We start from the raw sequence: 21,775 nt of genomic DNA, 5'->3' as shown, positions 1-21,775 counted from the left end.
TTTACTACGTTTAAAAAAATGCCAGCCCAATACCTGATATAGTTTAAAAATACCCCAGCAGTTCAAAGACAGAACGCGGTGCAGTCTAAAAATAAATCAGTCTCAGTTTGTTTTAGCGGCAGTAGAAGGTGATAGTAAAGTGGTTGCTTCATAGCATTGTGTGTCCAAAGTAGATAGTCAATATTCCATTGTATGATGGGAGGAAGTGATCCGTTGTGCGTCGTCTGCAGACAGAAAGGGCCTCTCACCTGCAGTTCCTGCAAAACTGTGTCCTACTGCAGCAAGGAGCACCAGAAACATGACTGGCCCAAACACAAGCAGCAGTGCAAGCCTTACGAGGTTACAATAGTTTAAATCACTTAATAATGATAATAAACGTTTATTGGTCTTGATTGCTTACTGCCGATGTCTCAGATGCAGACAGATGTTAGTTCATACATTTTTTAAAGCACTTAAAATACAGTAAAAAAAAAAAAAATACTTCTTGACTCAAGTTGGCCAACAAATAATTAACTGCAAAAATTTGTCATAAGGAACCACTAAAAGCCTTATATGGATATCCCGACAAAAAAGTTTGGGAGAGGGACGTGTGTTCTTAATCATATTTTAAAAATATTGTACTAGGCCTATTCAACAGGTAAAATTATGTGACTGGAGTTAAAACAAAATAGTGTTATTATAAAATACATCCATAATCCATATTTGTTTAGTGTATTAAAACAAACTGCAAGCTATATAGCCCACTAGAACAGAGAAGTAAGTTACAGAGGAAACATTCAATGATTCTATTCATTGGTGTCTAGAGTAAAGTCAAACACTACCCCTCCTTGCCCTCATGCACTACAACGCTCACGGTTGAAGAAGACCCTGTGTCCTGTGCAATAGAAATTTCGGTACAGTGCTCGCCATTTGGGCTTTTCCTTGCTCAAATATATTTCCGACACAACATACCACAGCTTAAAGCTAACGGTCGTTCCATAAGCGTGTTTTCTCTGTACCTTAATTCTTTGAGGCTATAGTAAATTTAGGAATTCAGGATTATTTATTTATTTGGGTTTCTAAGATTGAACATCATCTAAACAAGTTAAAAACCCTGAGTCTATATTGTTTTCTTCTATTTGTTTGAATATATTAGTTTTTTTATTCAGAATACTTTTATGAATATTTTTCCTACTGTTACCTGACAAAGTGGGCTTAACTTACTTTTGCACTTACTCATTTTTTTGCCGCACTCCAGTATTCCAACCAAACAACACAAAACAGTGTGCTTTTATTAGGCATGTAATATGTGTAAGCTTGAAAATAAGCTGGCAACACTTAAAGATACTACAACTACGATCAGCTGTTGCAGTGTTTCCCATTTCATTCAACGATTTGATCTAATCTAACCTAGTATATTATTTGGAAGACTAATAATTATAAATATGCTGTATAGTAACAGTAGAAAAAATATAATGTGTAACGTGAGCGCAAAGTGCTACTTCGCACACTAGTTACACAAATAAATAACTACAAAAGAGATATATAATTGAACACAGTAAAATTAACATCAAAATGTCTTTGTTCACAATAAACTGATTTTCCCGTTGTAAACTCACAGGTAAAGGTGAGCAAGGAGCTTGGCCGCTACCTCGTAGCCTCCCGAGACCTGGTGGCAGGGGAGGTTATCATGGAGGAGGCCCCCGTAGTAGCGGGGCCCAAACTGGCGGACCCCAGCCCTGTCTGTCTAGGCTGTCTGCGACCCCCGGGCCATGCTAGGTATATAGTAGCTGGATACCTAGTAATTAAGATCAAACAATAGCCTCATTTTTATTTATTTCCCTATGTGATTTTAGCAGCAATTTTGTTTATAGTATCCACGCAAGAGAATTTTGTTGAAAGTATCACAAACGTATTGAAGGGAAAGCAGTTCGAACTCCTAATTCTTTGTAGATATCAGGGATAACACATCTTCTCGCACCATAGTTGTTGTGACTTTGAATTAGAGTTCATAATAAGCACGCATTTGAATAAACTCTTTTATTGAAAAGTAATATTTACAATTACAAATTGAAAAGGTAAACATTGTTTTGTAATTAATGACAACAGCTGATAATATACAGTATAAAGAATACTACAATCTCCCCCACTTATTTTGAACTCATTTTGTAACATAGTCTTTAAGGTAATCTGGAGCTTTATGAGTGCGGGTTGAACATCGTATTCGTGGTCGTGGTGATGTTGGTTGTAAGTTCTCTTCAGCTGGTAATCTGACTAATTCTGTAACTTGTCTTGGTAATACGGGAACTTGCATAGGGACTTGCTGTTGCGGGAGTATGGGTACTTGCATTGGAACTTGTGGAATTTGATTAGGTACTTCTTCACATTCGTTGAAACGAACCTTCTTTACTTGAGTTTTCCGGAGTTGGTCTAGATGACGTTTCAGTGTTCTTCCAGAATCTAACCTTACAATATAGTGAAGAGTCCCTAGTTTCTGTATAATCTCACCAAATGTCCATATATATTTATTATTTTGTGAATACTCCCTAATGAAAACTCTCTCCCCCACATTGAATGTTCGAACTCTTATTATCGAAGGAGGATACTTTGCCGGATGGTAAGGTTGAAGAGCATCCAGCTTGATGCGGATCCTACGATGAAGATATCGTTCTGCAGGTGATTGTCCATTTGAGAGAGGAGTGGCGCGATATTGTTGAAGAATCTCTTGAACCTTTGTATGTATTTGACGATGGTCATCTTCCAATGCTTTTAATCTTTGCTTCAAAGTCTGGATAGTTCTTTCAGCAAGACCATTTGTAGCTGCATGTCCAGGTGCAATCAGTTTCTGAAAAATTCCATTGGATGAACAGTATTTCTTGAATTCTGCGCTGGTGAAAATTGTGGCATTGTCTGATACCATCACTTGAGGATAGCCATTAGATGAGAAAATGTTGTCGAGAAGAATAATAGTATTAGAAGTTGTAGGAGCATTTCTCAATACTTTAACTTCTACCCACTTTGACTTGGCACACACACAAACAAGAAAGTAGTGGTTTTGAAAAGGCCCCGCGTAATCTATATGAATACGCTCCCAATTTTTTTCTGGCTCTACCCATGGATGAAGGGGTGCTTTGGGAGGATTGAATTTTATGTGGGCGCAAATTTCACACGATTGGACTAATTTCTCTATGTCCTTGTCAATCCCTTGCCAATAAACGTATCTTCGGGCTAATTGCTTCATCTTTGTAATACCAATGTGAGTAGCATGTAGTTGCTGTAAGACTTGAGGTTGAAGGCTGTTAGGAATGACAGCACGAGTTTCCTTGAAAAGTACTCCGTTGTCCAATGTGTATGGTAGGTCAGCAGAAGAAGACAAAAGTTTCCTTTTAATTTCTCTAAGATTTTGGTCAGCTTCAGTTTCCCGGGCTAGAATAGTTGCATTTAAATGTTCAGATGATATTTCAAAAATTGTTTCTGAATGTAGCAAGGTAACTTCATTGTTTAGGAAAATGTCTAAGGTTTCAGAATGTTGAGTCACTGGAGCTCTGGATAAACAATCAACATTAGCATTTGCTTCCCCTTTCTTGAAACGTATTGAATAGTTAAACCCTGATAGAAAAGAAGCATAACGGAGTAGACGGCTGGAAGTCATGGGTGGTAAGGATTTGCTTTCATGGAAAATTCTTGAAAGAGGGGCATTATCTGTAATTAAGGTGAAGTGAAGTCCATACAGATAATTGTAAAAATGACTGACTCCAAACACGATCGCAAGAGCTTCTCGATCGAGCTGACTGTAATTTCGCTCTGATGGAGTTAAGGATCTGGATGCGTAAGCGATCGGTTTCTCTTCATCGTCAATTATGTGACTCATTACAGCTGCAATTCCGGTAGGACTGGCATCACATGTTAGAACGATTGGACGATGGGGGTCATATGGTACTAGAACTCTTTTAGAAGTTATTTCCTCTTTGAGACAATCAAATGAAGTTTGACAATCTATTGACCAATGAAATCTTCTATTTTTCTGTAGAAGCTGTCGAAGAGGTGTTGTTTTTGTAGATAGGTCTGGGATGAACCGAGCGTAGTAGGTAACCATTCCAAGAAATTTCCGGACCTCATCAATATTCCTTGGTTGAGGCATATTACAAACAGCTTTAATCTTTTCTGGACTTTTTGAAATTTGATTGTACTTAATCACATGACCAAGATAGTCAATCTGTTCGCAAAAGAATTTGCATTTGTCTTTGTTTAGATGCAAGTCGTTCGCATGTAGACGGAATAGACACAACCGTAAATTATTGTAGCATTCATCTTTTGTTGTACCGTGCACGATTATGTCGTCAAAATAAACTTCAGTCTTTGGTAACCCGTTTAGAATTTGGCTTAGAATGCGATTGAATTCGGCAGGCCCGGTCTTGATTCCAAAACTAAGTCTGTGCATCAAGTATGTACCGCGGTGTGTAGTAATAGTTTGAATTTTGCTGCTTGGGGCATCAACTGGAATGTGCAAATAAGCCTTGTAAATATCAAGCTTGCAAAAATATTTAGAGTCTCGCAAACAGTGTAAAACATCTGGAATGTGTTTGATCGGGAAATTAGATGAAACAAGACGATCATTTACGCCTGTTTTGTAATCGACGCATAACCTCACTGTGCCATTTTCTTTAGGAATAACTACCAAAGGCGAACCCCAATCGCTAGCATCGACTTTAGATATTATGCCGGATGATTCAAGACTGTTGAGTTCTTCCTCAACCTGAGATCTAAGGGCAAACGGAACATTACGTTCTTTGGTATACACAGGTTTAGCGTTATCACGTAATTGAAGTGTAACTTTGTGGTTGGGCAAGCATCCAATTCTTTGGTCAAAAACTGTGGAAAATTCAGAAAATATGTCATCAATCGAATGGAAGGTTTCGGAGACATTGAAAAAGTTAGGTTGATTTGAACCATCATCTATTTCTTGTAGACTTATATGTAAGTGTCGAATCCACACTCTTCCTAGGACTGCTGGACAATTATCAGGAACTATATACATATCTTCAATTGATTTATGGTTTTTGTAAGTAACCTCAACTGTAACTTTGCCCAATGGTTTAAATACATTATTTGTATAAGCACGGAAATACACATTAGTTGGGTCAAGTTTGACGTTGAGATTTAACTCATTGAAAGCCTTTTCTGGTATTAATGTAAATCCTGCTCCGGAATCTATCTCAAAACGCATTGGCTTGTTATCAATTGAAACTGTAGCAAAATACTTATGTGAATCGGGTAAATTTGATCGTTCTTTCTGGTCAAATATGTCTATGATATTAGGTTTGGTAACTGGATGAACTTCAGTGATTTGATTCAAGCCTAGCGGAATGTCATCAGAGGTTGAAGAAATGTACTTTGTTGAATTGAACTTAGATTGATTGGTAGAAGACTTATTTTTCATTTGGGTTGAAATGCAAACTTTGGCTACATGGCCTTGTTTCGAACAGGAAGTGCAATGAAGTGATGACTTGCTAGTGCAACACTCAGTTGCGCGGTGATTATTTCTACCGCATCGAAAGCAAAGATCTCCAAAACCTAGGCGATTGAAATCTACTTTTGATTGGGAACGATAAGTATGACCAGAATTTGGAATCTTACGGTAGTTTGAACGACTTCTCTGATGTTTTGTACCTACATTTGAAAGTTTATTGATATCTACATCAGTTGGAATTGAATGCTGATGTTTGTTCAAAGCCTGGGTCTCTAATCGGGAAGCTTCCAAAGCAGTAGCTTTGGTTACAATGTCTTTGAATGAAGTAGTGTCTGATTGTAATAACTGTTCTCGAATCCAGTCATCTTTTAAGCCTCTTATGAATTGAGCTCTTAAAAATGTATCTGAGACTGAAACTTGTTTTGAACATTCACACTGGACTGTAAATTCACATTCAGACAGGTCTTTTTGTAGTGAAGCTATGTATTCAGGAATTGATTGATTTGCTTTTTGATAAGTGTTTAAAAAGTAATGTTGTGAAACTACAACGTTTCTGTGCGGTGAAAGCATGTCACGTAGTGATTTGACCAAAGTAGCAAAATCTAGGTCTTTGATAGGTTTTTCAGGTCCAATTAATGATGAAAGATTATTGTAGTGAACAGAGCCAATTGAAGCGCAAAGAAGTTGTGCTTTTTTCCTTTCATCTGAGATGTTTTTGACAGCAAGATAATTTTCAAAGCGTTCCAAATAGTTTTTCCTTTTTCTGATCGAAATTTTCAAATGGTTGAATACTTACTAACGTATTACTCTGCTGTACTGGAGGTTGAAGTTGAAGTTTTTCGGTAATCTTCGTTGCAAGTGTAGCTGCAAGTGTGACTTGGCTCTCAGTGAATGCTTTCAGTAGTGCTGTAAATTGTTCTGCATCCATAATGTACAAAATCGAAATTTAGAAAAGGTTTTAAATACAAATAATGAGTAGAAATTTTGAAAAACTTTTTCTCGTCGCCAATTGTTGTGACTTTGAATTAGAGTTCATAATAAGCACGCATTTGAATAAACTCTTTTATTGAAAAGTAATATTTACAACTACAAATTGAAAAGGTAAACATTGTTTTGTAATTAATGACAACAGCTGATTAATGACCCCCGGGCCATGCTAGGTTAGTAGCTGGATACCTAGTAATTAAAATCAAACAATAGCCACATTTTTATTTATTTCCCTATGTGATTTTAGCAGCAATTTTGTTTATAGTATCCACGCAAGAGAGTTTTGTTGAAAGTATCACAAATGTATTGAAGGGAAAGCAGTTCAAACTCCTAATTCTTTGTAGATATCAGGGATAACACATCTTCTCGCACCATAGTTGTTGTGACTTTGAATTAGAGTTCATAATAAGCACGCATTTGAATAAACTCTTTTATTGAAAAGTAATATTTACAATTACAAATTGAAAAGGTAAACATTGTTTTGTAATTAATGACAACAGCTGATAATATACAGTATAAAGAATACTACAATAGTCCAACACACGGACCACTAGGCTTTAAACACTTTCTTTGGAAAAATGTTAAGGACAGGTCCTAGAACTGATCCCTGTGCTGCTGCACTAAAGTCGGGACCACGAAAGTTTGCAGTTGAGGGAGGAGCCAATTTACCACGTGACTTCGAAGGAGCCAATGAGGACAGTGCGGTGTTGCCAAATCTAATAATAATACCAGCTGATTTGAAAATATTGTTTAGGAATTTAATTAGTGTCGTCAACGGGGGATATGACAACGTCGCACTACCATTGTCTTGTGATTGGCTGCCGCCAACTGCAAACTTTCGTGGTCCCGACTCTAGTTATTTATAAGACTATTATTTTATGTCTTTATATGTAGTCTGTACTAGTTAAGATCTGTCGTAAAGAAGCATTAGCAATTGAATAATGAATACAGTAAACTCTTATCCAGACACCTTTTAACCGGACATCGGTTTAACCGAAATACACTCAACGGAAATTACATCTCTTTAACCGGACAATTTTTATCAGCATATTGGTTTAACCGGACTAGATTGGCAGGAAGTGGGCGGTACTGAAACGACTGTTCTCGTGGGAAAGATTTGAGACCAGTGATCACATGTCCAAAAACAATGCTCTCCTAAATTTAAGTCGAATATCACCGTAAACGGTCTGTTTTAACGAGTTTATGGGGACGTCGGCTTAACCGGAAAAACTGTTATCTGGACTGGCCTTGGTCCCGAGGAGTCCGGATAAGAAGGAGTCTACTGTACACAATACTAAGTAACTGTCCCATGACTCCTCCTGAAAGATATCTACTCAAGTCTCAGCATGCAATCTTGAAAACTGCCCTCCTGCAAATCATTACAACCTAGTAAAAGACACTGTCTCTAAGATATCATGATCTACCTCTGACTGCTACCCACTGTGAGCAGGTGTGACCAGTGTGGCTGGCCAGTGTGTAGTCCGATGTGTCCTGGACTACGAGATCCTCACCATCACGGAGTTGAGTGCAAATTGTTGTCTCTCTCACCTGTCACAGACTCTCGGCAATGCAGGTTAGTGCATCCATGTTGTGTAACAATTAGTTAATTAAACAATACTCTCTGGGACCTCTTTATTGTAGGCTATCTACTGAATTGTTTATTTTTTAAAGATAGGTCAATTTGTGCTTTATTTATTTTCAAATACCGATAGATTGGAGACTTCTTTAGCCAATAACATGAAAAAATCCATTACATATAAGTCTTATATTCAGCCTTAAGTTAGCTACAACATTCTCTGCCGCTCTGAACTATATCGTGTGCTGGGCTGGAATTTTTTTAAATATTTGAGTTAAATTCACTTTAAAAACTTTTACAGTGAATGTGTAATATTGGTTTTTGATAAGACACTCATAGGAAATCTCATAAAATGTACAATAATGTTAGTACCTATAGATCTTTACCTAGAGGGTTTTAGGGTTGTTTTCCAGGTTCTTAGTAATAAAACTGAAGCTATTATATTACAAATCGTTATGGAGCCTTCTTTAACCCCCTCCAAAAAGTAAACAAACGGTATCAGCAAAATTACACACATACTTTCTCCCATTAGCTTGCCAATAGCCCTTATAATGGGTAAGTGGGGGAATTGTATGGGTACAATTCCAAAACCTTCAATAACTCGTTAACTGTAATTTTTAACAACTTTATTTGGGGGGGGGGAGGGGGACATTGTGTTTAGAGTAAAGTTAAAAGGACCGTAACAAACTAAATTTCAAACTAAATATTTCAAGCTCTTTTCTGTTAAAATCTATTCTTTTGCTATTTTATGGGGTTTTACACTAATATGAAAATTGTGTGTTGCAGATATGAGTGTATTTTGCCCCTGCGCTGTCTTCTACTGCAGAAGCGCAATCCTAAGAAGTGGAAAACAATTATGTCACTAGAAACTCACATAGACCAGAGAGGACCTTCAACTGATGTTTACAAGTTAGTACTTCTTTGGTATTGATAAGTTAAACAAAAACTAACATTTGTAATAGCTATTTACATTACAAGTGTAGTAAGAGCGTTTTTACATCACGCAGGTGAATGTTGTGCAACGAGCGAAGGCGAGTTGCATAATTCACCGAAGTGATGTAAACATGCTCTTGCGTAACGTGTAACGTACAAGATTTTACCTGACCCGACAATATTCAGGAGGTTACGAGCAGTATGCTTCATTATCAATTTCACTCATCTTCTAACAGTAACGTTCATTTACAAACAAAAGCTAGGTTAGGAAAATTCTTCAAAGCATAACAATAAAATTCAAACACACAGCTGATTTCTAGCGTTGAACGTCGTTGGCTCCATAGAGGTATAATTTTTAAGTTATCCACTCAATGTTATTTAAATGGGTTTCATTACATCACCGAGTGAGTTTTTTTCAACTTTACATCACTCGAGAAGTAAGGAAGTTGTATACATCACGCTTGGGATAGGGAAGTTTAACATGGTGGGTTAGGTAAATGGATTTATTTGTAGTTGTGTTAAATAAAAATGAGAACTATAGCAGAAAACCTTTGAATGTATTCTTCCCATGACGAGTTTATAAGAAATCATTTTACAATGAAATGATTTAACCATAGGAACTGTTATCATGCCTTTTTCAAATCATGAATTTCATGAATTTTGTTGTCTAACTGTTGATCTTTGTATTCTATTTTTTACATTTTGTATATTACAAATCTTACTTGACTTCAGAGTTTATTAAAACCTACATTTAGGCAAATGTATAATGAGTTTTATTTTCACTTCAGAGACCCAGCTCAATTCAGGAGTTTTAACAACTTTTTGCTTGTATCCACCAACAAATTGTATAGTAAGAAATTGGATACTTGGGATTGTGGTATGAGGGATACCTACATATCAATAGCTATAATTGAATTATTAATGTAATGACTAACGAGTAATCCCTGTAACTCAAAATATCAAGCTTGTACATTAAAAATGGATTCACCTTCTACATCAACTGGATCCAAGAATTTTATTTTCAGGGAGCTGAATGAAAACGTAGTCAACTACTTGACTCAAAACTACCTCTCCAAGCTAGACAGCAGCGCACTAGATGACATGTCACCAGACGTGATCCACCGTATCTGTGGCGCTATTGATGTGAATGCGATGGAGATTCTGGAGAACGACGTGGAGGTGTTGGCCATCCTGCCTACAGCCTCCATCATGTGTCACTCGTGTGTCCCCAACACTAAACACACCTTCCGCAACACAAGGGTGACTGTGAGAGCTGCTGTCAACATTCCCAAGTAAGTGACACAAATTTGACAAGTTTTGTTGATCCTTATTAATCTCAGTTACTGAGGAAAGACGTTTAGGGAGCATATGTTCTAGAGAACAATACAAACTTGTACTCATTCAGCTTCATATTATGTGAAGTGTAAAATACAGTTAGGAAAATACAAGATTTACCATCATTAACACCGGTAGTTATTACCAGTTAGTTAGTACCGGTAGTTATTATCTGTGTTTTACAATAGTATTTGACGAAACAAAAACAGTTAGTCATTTGATGAAGCAGGGGTTTTGGTTTTGTCTCACATGGTAATCAAGTGGACCAGCTAGATTATTAGCAAGGGAAGAAAAGATCATTTTGTTATACTCCGTTCACAAAATTGAGGCAGTTTGAGGGGAAGTACCCCCACCACTTATTTTTCTTAATGTATATGGTGCAGCTGATTGATGTATGGCAAACATCAGCTGTTAAGCTATTGTTTTAAAGGTAGGATCAAGTGGAGGAGATAGTTTTCTTCCCTAAAACCGCAAAAATTTTGTGAATGGAGTATAGTATCAGATTTGAACGAATTTGCTTGGTTGAAACTTAAAGCTTGTTGGAGGGAGACCTTAATTCACGACTAGTCCTCATATTAGGACTAAAATTGCCTTATTTGCGTTCACATCTTAAGGTGATTTTGTGATTTTAAGTTTGATAGTGCACAAAAATATAGGCCCAACAACCACCAATACATATAATCTAACAATTTTCCTGAATTATCCAGAGGACAGGACGTCACCCTGATGTATACTCACATGTTATGGACAACCCAAGCCAGACGGGAGCATTTGCGGAACACCAAGTACTTTGACTGCTGCTGTCCGAGGTGTTCTGATCCTACTGAACTGGGGACGTATATCAATGCTCTACGTTGCCTGTCCGAGACTTCCCAGGTACTATACAATATCTACAACTCCTCAAGGTAAGAAAGGCCATTCTTTGCAACTTAGTACGAGGAAGTCATCTTCCTGAAGAAAAACTGATAGATAAAATGCATTCATTCATCAAGTACTTGGACTTTGAAGGTCTTTAAAGATATCAAGTGAATGAGGTGTTCAACAATCCAATACACCTCGAAGGTGTACACCTCAGATTAAGCACCTCGGCCCGTCTCCCCCAGATGGATAGATACATGCACCAACAGATCACAATACTGGTCAACAAAAAGTCCAAACATCTGTCATAATCTTTTGTTTGACCTCATTGTATGTTTCAGGGAAATGTCTGCGGAGGTTATCAATATCCTAAGAATCCTCTGGATAACAACTGTGTCTGGTCCTGTGACAGATGCCCGATGTTTCTCACTTCCCAGGAAGTCTGTGAGCTCATCTCTAGTTTGGACGTACAAGTAGAAAACATCCAGTTGGTGAGCATACTCGATGTGATCGTCAAATTTATTTACCATTCAAACCTGGTCTTTTATTTAATTTCCGTTCTGATCGGTCAATCTTTATTCTTTATTGTGATCTCAACATTCTCAACCACCCTTGACATTTTTCATTCTTTTTTCAAATTTACTACCTACATGTCTTGTCTTTACATGTTTCTGTATTTTTTGAGGGAAGGATTTACACTTTACAGCTACCTCACTGCAAGGTATTGTAAGTCTCAGTTCAATCTAGGATCAGGAAATTTAAGTTAGAGTGGCATTTTGCCCCTTGACAATTGCCACTCAGATAATCTAAATCAAAAGTGGTTAGATCCTTGCACTTAGTTGCAACACCGATTGATTAGTTGGTAGCTAAGATGTCTTAAATGAGAAGGAAGGTTCATTTAGAGTTTTACCTATATCAATTATCATACCCTACACTAAATATCACTGACAAGAAAATGTATTGTTCCTTCGCTTTTCTATAACTGTTCAGGTAAGTTAGCTATGAATCCTTTCCTCAAAAAATACACTTCCTTCGATTCATTCAGCCAATAACAATATATTTTTGTAACCCCTTCATATTAAAAATTTACCAGAATATTTTTAGTAAACGTTTACATATCTACCATTATTCAAATTGAACACTGTTTGGTGTTTAGTGATGTCAGATATCAGCGCATATTAACACATTGAGTGCGGAAAATATATCAGTGGATCCCAGGGTTGCCACCTTAGGTTAGGGAAAAATCGGGACATTTACCGGCCTTGGCAGACCAGCACTGGTCCGTGAATGGTGGGCGAAACACATGGTATAGGTTATGTAACGCTAGCAACTCCGGTCCTTTCCACAACGTTGCGTCACACTGAGTGATTCATTTTAGCGGGACCTGGCTGGGCACAGGTGACAGGGCCGGCCTGGGTGCGTGTTTGGCAACCGGTCCACGGTGACCGGCCAGCACTCGTGTTAAAAACCACATATATGAATATTATGGAATTACAATTTTACTATCTAATGGAACTAAAAAGCAAACTAAAGAAGAAACAGACTATTGTGGATACTTAGATTGACAAACATAGCAAACTAGACATTTAGTAGGTACTAAACTACAAACAAATGCAGCATAAGACTACTTAATATACCAAAAATTTAATTTATAATTTTGCAGTCATTCTAGATTGTCTTCACTCATTATTTCTGTCTGCAAACAATTGTTCTTACCAATTTGATGCATATCCACTTAAGTCTGTAGATTTCCCATGCTAGGAATACAACCATTTATACTATACTTTTCTTTTACATTAATTGTGGTTCGTTGTTTAAATTTACTTCCATAAAGTTTCCTTTTCCATTCTCTTAATTAAATAGTTTTACAGTTTTAATTTGACACTACATTAGCAATCCAAGATATTTTACATCTAGATGTTTTTTCAATGTTCTTTCTTATGTCAAGCTATCCTTTACCATAAAAAAAACAATTTGAAAGAAGCTTAAAATTTCTAAGATTTAACTTCACTTCACTCATCTTTACAAGTTTGTCTAAGAACAAAGCGATTACACAACTAACTTTACTTATGTACTTGGGATAAAACTTTGAGGAAGAGGTAAGCGGAAGTTGAATCTTGAGATTAATCGCTTCTTCCAAATCGACTCTATCACTGTGTCTTTCTGTTCATTCAGTTTTCTAAATGTTCATGCTTTAGCCTTTAACAGCTGCTTCATTTACTTTGTTTGCTTTCCATACTGGCTATGTACTACTTGGGTCTATCTTATACCAATTGCCCTGGAGCTACAAAAGAAGCACCATTCGATGTGTGTGTTTCTGAAGTAAGTCTATACCATCTCTGTTTTTTGTGACGTTCTTGTCGTTTTTTTGCTTTTTCCAGTTTTTGTCTCAATGTCTAGTGCTGTACATGAGGAGAGAAATGAAGCTTATGTTTGGATTTGTAAATAAGAATCATCCATTTCCGTGTTAAGTTTTAATTTTGCATGATGTTTCTACAAACTTTGGAAATATATAGTATAGATGTTTTTGTGAAATTATGAAGTGTTGCATCTGTGAAATATTTTACAGGTGTGCTATTGTACCTTTGCTTAGTGTAGAGGTAGATTTTTTTAGTGTGCAAATAGTAGTTGTAGTTTGTGAAGTAGGCTTTACAAGAATGCATTCCGTGTTCAGTTTTAACGTTTTAGCACAGCCATTAGTTTGATTATAGATACTGTTGCTTATCGTATTGTAGAAAAATAGTTTTGCTACTTTAGCAGACCTTCAAGAAGGTCAGTAATTTCATTTTATGTAGTAAAAAAAAAACAAAGGTAAAAACATTATTTGACTGTTATATTATGCTTAGCTATTATCATCAAAGTTAAAAAAATAATGCTTTAGTAGTTATTTGTCTTTGCTGAGTAGAAAGGAGTAGCTATATAATTTAAACACATTTTTTTTAAGACTTACAAGACAAAAGGAACAATTACCAAGCATGGTAAAAAAAATCAACCATAAACCTTTTACAAACTTGAAAAAATCCAGTTCACTGCTTGCTTTGCTTAAAACATTCTCCCCTAAGGCCTATTAGGACTGGGATATGCAAAGTCGAAAAAGGTCGCCTACCTGGTTTAGTAAGATTTGAAGCAGACCTTATGAGTTAATCATGCAAAAACCTTTGTAGCAAAAAAGTTTGTTCAAAATAAGAGTTTTTGGTGAAAAAGAATAACAAATTTGGACATTTCCAGAACCAACCTACAGTAGACAGCCTGGAAGATCTTCTTGGGAAGCTGGAGACAGTTCTACATCCTCACCACTATCTGTGTTATAAGATCAAACACTCTCTGATACAACTGTACGGCCATCAACCCAGTTATCTGCACTCTGACCTCAACGAGAAGGCACTAATCAGGAAAACAGGTACTGGAACATTGCAAATGTACTTTGTTCTTTCACTCTTTTTTGCTTGCTTTGAAAAATAAAAAAAAACATGGAGATATCATAGATTAGTACATACCAAATTAATATGATAAGGTGAGTTGGTGGCTCAGTCGTGAGCATCACGGACTTAAGGTCAAAGGCAGCGATGTCGTGGGTTCGGATCCTGGTCAATGCCACCAATTTTTATCAGTACTGTTCATCCTTGTACTGTACTTACTCCTTCACCCTTCCTTTGCTGGTTACGTTGTACGCACAGGTACATAGCCAATCGAGCAAATGCAAGGTTTAAAGAGGCCGCCAATCTCTAAAAAAAATACAGTAGACTCCCTCTTATCCGGACACCTTTTAACCGGACATCGGTTTAACCGGACATCGGTTTAACCGGACTACACTCAGCGGAAATGACATCTCTTTAACCGGACAATTTTTATAAGCATATAGGTTTAACCGGACTAGATCGGCAGGAAGTGGGCGGTACTGAAACGACTGTTCTTGTGGGAAAGATTTGAGACCAGTGATCACGTGTCTAAATACAATGCTTTCCTAAATTTAAGTCGAATATCACAGTAAACGGTTTGTTTTAACGAGTTTTTAGGGACGTCTGTTCAACCGGAAAAACCGTTATCCGACTGGCCTCGGTCCCGAGGAGTCCGGATAAGAGGGAGTCTACTGTATCAAAATCGGAAATCGGACCATAGGTGTAGTCTGTTGCTCTGTACACATCTACTCACACAAACACACAGGAATCACTTCAAAAACCACTTTTGTAAGTTCAGGGAAAACCTAAAACGGATATTTTTACCCAAAACTCAACCTCAAAAATTTTACAAAATTTTTCCACATACATGTAGAGGGAGAAAGTAAAAATGAATACATAACATTTTTATGTGCAAAAATCCTTACCAGATTTTTTTATGGCTGTTTTAGACATATGTCGTGACTTGATCTCAGTTACCAACAAGATAGACCAAGGCCACGGCAGGCTGGGGCTGTACTCCGCAGTGCTCCATTTTGAACTCCACTCGGCTCTCATGGAGTTGTACTCACGCAGGAAAGACATCTCGCTGCTCCGGGAGGCCAAGGCGTCGCTGGAGGAAGAAATCGCTTTCCTCCCGTCACAGGAAGGAGACAATTCTCCAGAGTATCGGATGAGAGAACTGGCAAAGAAAGCTCTCATTGACGTCAACAAGGTGCATAGCTCTGTCAGTGGTAGTAGTTAGTTCTTATCAGTTGTAAAGTTGTAATGATTTGATTTGTAATAAACTTTGAAGTTTTTTCAGTGGTTTTATGTAACTGTTACCTTGGTAGGAGACATTTTGTAAAGTGATATTAATAATATTTTAAAGAGTACTATTTCTGCAAACATTCTTACAGTATATTTATGATTCCATTCGCCCTAGGTTGAAGAACTTCAAAGGCATAATTCTATAAGTTGAACTTGATTCAAAATTAATTATTATCTATACTGTAAACAGTCTTGATGTTTCTTCATGTATATGAAATAGCCTTGCTGCCAATATATGATAGTAAAATCTAAGAGTCAAAAAGTAACATACAAAAAAGACAACTACACATAGTTAATGGGCACTGACTATCATAAGGGGAATATTAATTTTTTAAACAAAGTGGAAGACTACAATTTTAATAAAAAACTTTATTAAATATTAGTATTTTACAGCACAGTCTTATTATTATGATACAAACTATACAATATAAAATATATCCAACAACACAAGATAAACAAGTACAATAGTAATACTACATTATAAATGCATTTTGCATCTTATAAAGTTTGTATTCATCGTACATACCCTAATACCTATTTACACAAGCCATAGGGCTAAGTCTAAAAATTAGTTAAAAAAAAGTTCAATCCCTTCAAAAGCTTAATGATTTTTCACTTCCTTTTTGTCAACAGCGTGATAAGTCTTATGGACAGGTTCAGGATCAGGTCGTCTAGGGCATGGTCCAACATTTATTGTTTCATAATCTGAAAAATTAAATAACCAAAACTTATTACTTAACCTAATCCTTTTTATAACCATGATACAAAAAACTGTTTCGTCTGAAAAAATGGCATAAAATGGATATTTTATGTGCGATTCAAAATACTTTGTATTTTACTATGTGTTGTATGTTTTAATCATCAATGGCAAAACATGAGCAAATGTAATGTAGTCCTTGAACATGTCTCGTTGAAACAAGTAACACTCTGTGTATTTTTGGGACGCTGACAAGGAATTTGTGATACTTTAGAAGTGTACGTTAATGATTTATGGCAGTTTTTTTAGTTACCAGTTCCATAACAGATGTTGTGCCGCAACATGTAGCATGGACTGTGGAACTCCATCATGAGGCCGCGAGTGCTCACAGCGCAGATAGGCTTAGTGTCAAAACACATGTTAGAGCAGATAGCAAGCGACTCTGTGTCATCTGAAAAAATATAACTCTTGAATTGTTAGGTAACAAAGATAGTATTGTGTACAGACATTACAATTAATTAGTAAATCAACACTTAATTAACTAATTTTACAACACTTAGAGAACATAAAATTAATTACCAAAAATGGTCTTCTAAGTATTAAACTGTGAAGCAGTGGAGGTTGCTGGATCCATCCTGAGAAAAGTGTGTAGCTTTTTGATGGTTGAAAACTTGGCCAGCTATTCTTGATCATTGGGCTTTATATAAATGATTATATAAATAATGATCTAGCCAAGGCCACACTAAAAAAACAGGCCGTAATGCTCGTATAGCATGACGTCACGATAGAAGACGGCAATGACGTAATGTTTGCCGTTTGTGATCAGCTGCTTGTTTTAATCTTTTCATGGAAAACAAAAATATAACCTGAAATACGTCATTGCCGTCTTCTATCGTGACGTCATGCTTGACGAGCATTACGGCCTGTTTTTTTAATGTGGCCTTGTCCTAGCTAATGAAACAGCTGATCGTATTGAGTAATAAAGAGACAAAGACCATCTCACAATATTCTACACTCATCCTTCACTCATATTTGGGTTAAAATATGCACCTAGGTGACGTCCGCATCTATATATCTTAATAGGTAAGCATGTTTCTTTAAAACCTTTTTTCTGAACTCGTGTGCATCGCAGGGAAAATCTACGCATACTGTTAATAAGATATTTTCCTGTAGATGTGGGGAATCCCTTTAAAAATTGAAATAGGCTCAAATATAAGCACAAAAAAATTTTAAATAAAGAAATTAACATGGGCTTCAAAGACCATCTCACAATATTCTACACTCATCCTTCACATATTTGGGTTAAAATATGCACCTAGGTGATGTCCGCATCTATATTTCTTAATAGGCAAGTATGTTTCTTTAAAACCTATTTTCTGAACTCGTGTGCATCGCAGGGAAAATCTACGCATGCTGTTAATAAGATATTTTCCTGTAGATGTGGGGAATCCCTTTAAAAATTGAAATAGGCTCAAATATAAGCACAAAAAAATTTTAAATAAAGAAATTACTGGTTACTTTATGGGTTGCCATGCTGGTGACAAAATAACAACGAAATATAAACAGAAAATCAAAACAAATGACAGAAATTACAATACAATCACATGTTTTATTTACATGAATTAGATTATTACATTATTTAGGGGTGAACAAGAGAAGCCTTTACCATTGACTTACAACTAGTCATTCCATCCCCATGTTAAAGTTGCCGCCAGTCTTTAAATTAAATTCGTCGTAGTTGATGTGAGCCACCAACAGATTGCGCTAATTTCTGTCGAATACATGATTTTTTTAACAACTCAAACTTATGGAATGTCTTGTTGTGAGCTGTAGCAACTGTTATGAACTTTGTCAGAAACAAAAAATAAGGTAGAAAGTATGATTTTAGACACGCATTCAGTGACTGCCTGACACAACTACATGTTTTTTAATTTAAAAAACTGTGACAGCTGGTCCATATAGATGGAATGTCTACTTCAGTATCCAATAGTAAATGTGTGTACATTAAATATTTTTGGTTGAGTTTTCAACCACTGGACGACCACTCGTCTCAATTAATTGATCATTGTAACCAAATGGCAGCAGAGTAAAAATCAATCTGCCTTAGAACTAAATCAGAACCTTAATGTAACCAGTAAGTAGAAACAAATACCCAGTAAATGAATGAAGTATTATTATGCACAAATGTCATTTCAAGAGTAGTAGAAGTCAACAAAGAGTATTTTATTGTTATGAATTTAGATAAACTAAATAATCCTAATACGTAAATTTAAAAATAGTATTTATTTACCTGGAGTAATAATACCAAGAAGTAAAACTGGTAGAAGTAGCACTCTCATCATCTTTGCTCAATGGAGTATAACAAACTAAAATGCTGAGTTTGTGACACTGTTATATAATTCAACTCTATCTTGATGGTTTATTTATATGACCACTTTATTATACACGCCCCCAATTCATAATATCAAACATTGATCTATTATTTACTGAGTTAACAAAACAGATTGTTTATTGTTTTAGACGACATATTTGTACGCAGTTGTGAATGAGTCATAGAATTGCTTGGCTGCTAAAATATTTGGATCAGATGTGACGGAAGTCATTTTCATTACAGTAGTATTACATCACTTTTGATGTTAAAGATTGTAGTTATGAAGTCAAAAATATTTAACCTTGATAACCCGGATATTGTTATTGTAATGATTAAACAAATTTAAAAATAATTGTATTTAAAACTTTTTTCAATATTTACATTGAAATCCCTCACTATAACTGCCAAAATGTTCATTAAAAAAGTCCTTTAATAAAACAGAATACTGTTACTGAATCATTAAGTATATTATATCAAATTAATAATCTTTTACAATTCATTGAAAAGACTACCATAGTCAAAGCTATTGCCAATCTGATAATTAGTTTTTTCCAAATCCTGCAGGACATCAATAAGGTCTTTGGTCACAGTTGATGCATAGCCTACAAAAACATCAATGTGGTTTTGGGGTTCTTGAAATCTATTTGGTTTTTTATTCAAACTATGTCTATCCATGTTTGCCTCCTGGAAAGATAATGAGTAATAATAATAATAATAGGTTAAATACCTTGTTTACGTCCTCAATCCAAGTCCTCTTTTTATAATGACTATAGTTTCAGGGCCAACAGCTCCATTGTAAAATTTTCTGTCTTGTTAATTACAGTTAATAGCATTGGTCATCGTTGAAATTCACAAGTACCACACTGACACACGAAACATTTATATTTACACGTAACATGGAGAATTTATACTTTTGGCCGGCCTAAACAAAAGTGATTATATCGTTGTGCGTACCGGTACACTGACTGACTGATTCATGTTAGCCGATACCCTTCTTATATGTGAATTTCAACAATGACCAATGCTATTAACAATAATTAACAAGACAGAAAATTTGACAAAGGGGCTGTTGGCCCCGAAACTATAGTCATTATAAAAAGACGACTTGGATTGAGGACGTAAACAATAAGGTATTTAACCTATTATTATTATTATTATTATTATTACAAACTATGTCATCAGTAGTCAATAACACAAAAACGTAACTGTACAATTTATTTATAATTTGCCTCCAGGGTTAATTAAATAATAAAAATAATAGGTTACTAACCTGTCGTCAATCAATCATCAATCAATCAATCAATTGTCTAGTTTCCAGCAGTTTTGTCCTTGGTTGGCCTCGCACGTTTGTATATTTTTGTAAATCTAAATGTTTCTTTGTGTGAACTAATTTTGACAATGGCTAGTGCAAGATGATTATGTTTGACAATTTGAGAGAAAAGGATTTGAAAATGGGGGTTTAACCCATTGGGGAAGGAATTAATGCGCTGCCTGCAGCACCCTCTGTCGGCAATTAATTTTACCAAATTTGTAGACTTTTACTCTAATTACCGTAGAAAGAAAACCTTATGTAGTAAATTAATAATTCTTTCACCATTTTGTTCACAGTAAAATTGTCTACAGAAAAGTGGTAATTAGATAATCAAAGTGTAAAAGTAAAAAAAAAAAACTAAAATTATAAAGTTTGTAGAATTAAAACTTTTAAAAACAATTTTTTAAAGTAAACTTGATATACAAATTCCAAGATTAATCCAGACACCAAATAACACTACTATAAAGTTCAATAGATTCCATACGTAGAAAAATCAAAAGTTGTGTACTTTTATAAGTAACTAGCTGTACCCGCGGGCTTCGCCCCGTTTAACTTCATAAGTGAGCTTGTTCGCATGGCTCAATCACGTCCTGGTTGAAGTTCGTTCGCTACGCTCACTCACCTTTAGGTTGGAGCTCGTTCGCTGCGCTCACTTGCCTTCAGGTTAGCTCGTTCGCTACGCTAACTCGCCTCCATGTTGAAGTTTGTTCGCAACGCTCACTCACCTTTTGGTTGAAATTTAGCTGTTGTCATAAATTAAAAAAAATAATAGTGCTGCACCCTGTTGGTAATCCTTGTAACTTTAATGCTATTAAACATCATAGAACAGAACCAACATGTTTAATTGAAACAGCTGTTAAGATTCATTAATTCCATTTAAATATCAGTACTCATAAGGTTAACATGGGAAACTCCAGAGCTACTGGGGCGGAGCCCGAGAGTCCGATCAGAATAAAAACAACTTAGTTTTCCTATTTAATGCCTAAAGAATCAGTGTACCAAATTTCAGCCTCCTAGGTAAATGGGAAGTGGGAGAATTAGTGATGAGTGAGTGAGTCAGTCAGTCAGTCAGTCAGTCAGTCAGTCAGTGAGGGCTTTGCCTTTTATATATATAGACTAGTGGCCTATAGGAGCCATAGCCCCTAGTTTAGACACAATTTTCCATATGAAGGTAACTCCCCATATCGCGGTAGTAAGTCAGAAATACATCTATGAATTCGTCCCTAAATTTTAAAACAGTATAAGGTCCTTTTCCCGGAATCTCTTTTTGTTTAGCGGAAAGCAACGCAAAAGCCATTGCACTGTGGTATTGCCTTATGTTTTTATGAAGTTCGAATCGTGTAAAAACAGTTCTTTTAGTTCGTCGTTTACTTGAGGTTGTGGCATGTTAATTAGTCCATTGTGGTAAAATGCGTTTAAATGTCCATTTGTGACCTCCTCTGCGAAGTGAAATGCGTCACAATGCATGCAAGTGCTGTTAAGAGGACCTAGATTGTGAGAAACAACATTTAGCTCATTTTCCAGCGTTCTTCTAAAGACAGATTGTAAACC

At 36.1% G+C, this 21,775-nt stretch overlaps 1 protein-coding gene across 2 annotated transcripts; it reads left to right on the top strand.

Annotated features, from left to right (window-relative positions):
* Nucleotides 1-121: 121 nt before the first annotated feature.
* Nucleotides 122-15,838, top strand: LOC128989824 (SET domain-containing protein SmydA-8-like). 2 transcript variants are annotated; one of them, XM_054411890.1, is made up of 10 exons: nucleotides 122-339; nucleotides 1,601-1,758; nucleotides 7,887-8,009; nucleotides 8,799-8,921; nucleotides 9,971-10,237; nucleotides 10,988-11,156; nucleotides 11,480-11,630; nucleotides 13,381-13,460; nucleotides 14,367-14,538; nucleotides 15,487-15,838. In XM_054411890.1, exons 1-10 carry the CDS (start codon nucleotides 193-195, stop codon nucleotides 15,777-15,779), a joined length of 1,683 nt encoding a protein of 560 aa, XP_054267865.1. In that variant the 5' UTR covers nucleotides 122-192; the 3' UTR covers nucleotides 15,780-15,838. The 2 variants fall into 2 exon arrangements, with proteins under 2 accessions (XP_054267865.1, XP_054267866.1); XM_054411891.1 differs by lacking the exon at nucleotides 13,381-13,460 and having other exon boundaries at nucleotides 11,480-11,629.
* Nucleotides 15,839-21,775: the final 5,937 nt, after the last annotated feature.

This window comes from Macrosteles quadrilineatus, unplaced genomic scaffold (assembly GCF_028750875.1).
Source record: "Macrosteles quadrilineatus isolate MER2022 unplaced genomic scaffold, UCM_ALF_1.0 Scaffold_3__2_contigs__length_128488019, whole genome shotgun sequence".
Lineage (NCBI taxonomy): Eukaryota > Metazoa > Arthropoda > Insecta > Hemiptera > Cicadellidae > Macrosteles > Macrosteles quadrilineatus.
This window is presented reverse-complemented; position numbering and strand designations above follow the sequence as displayed.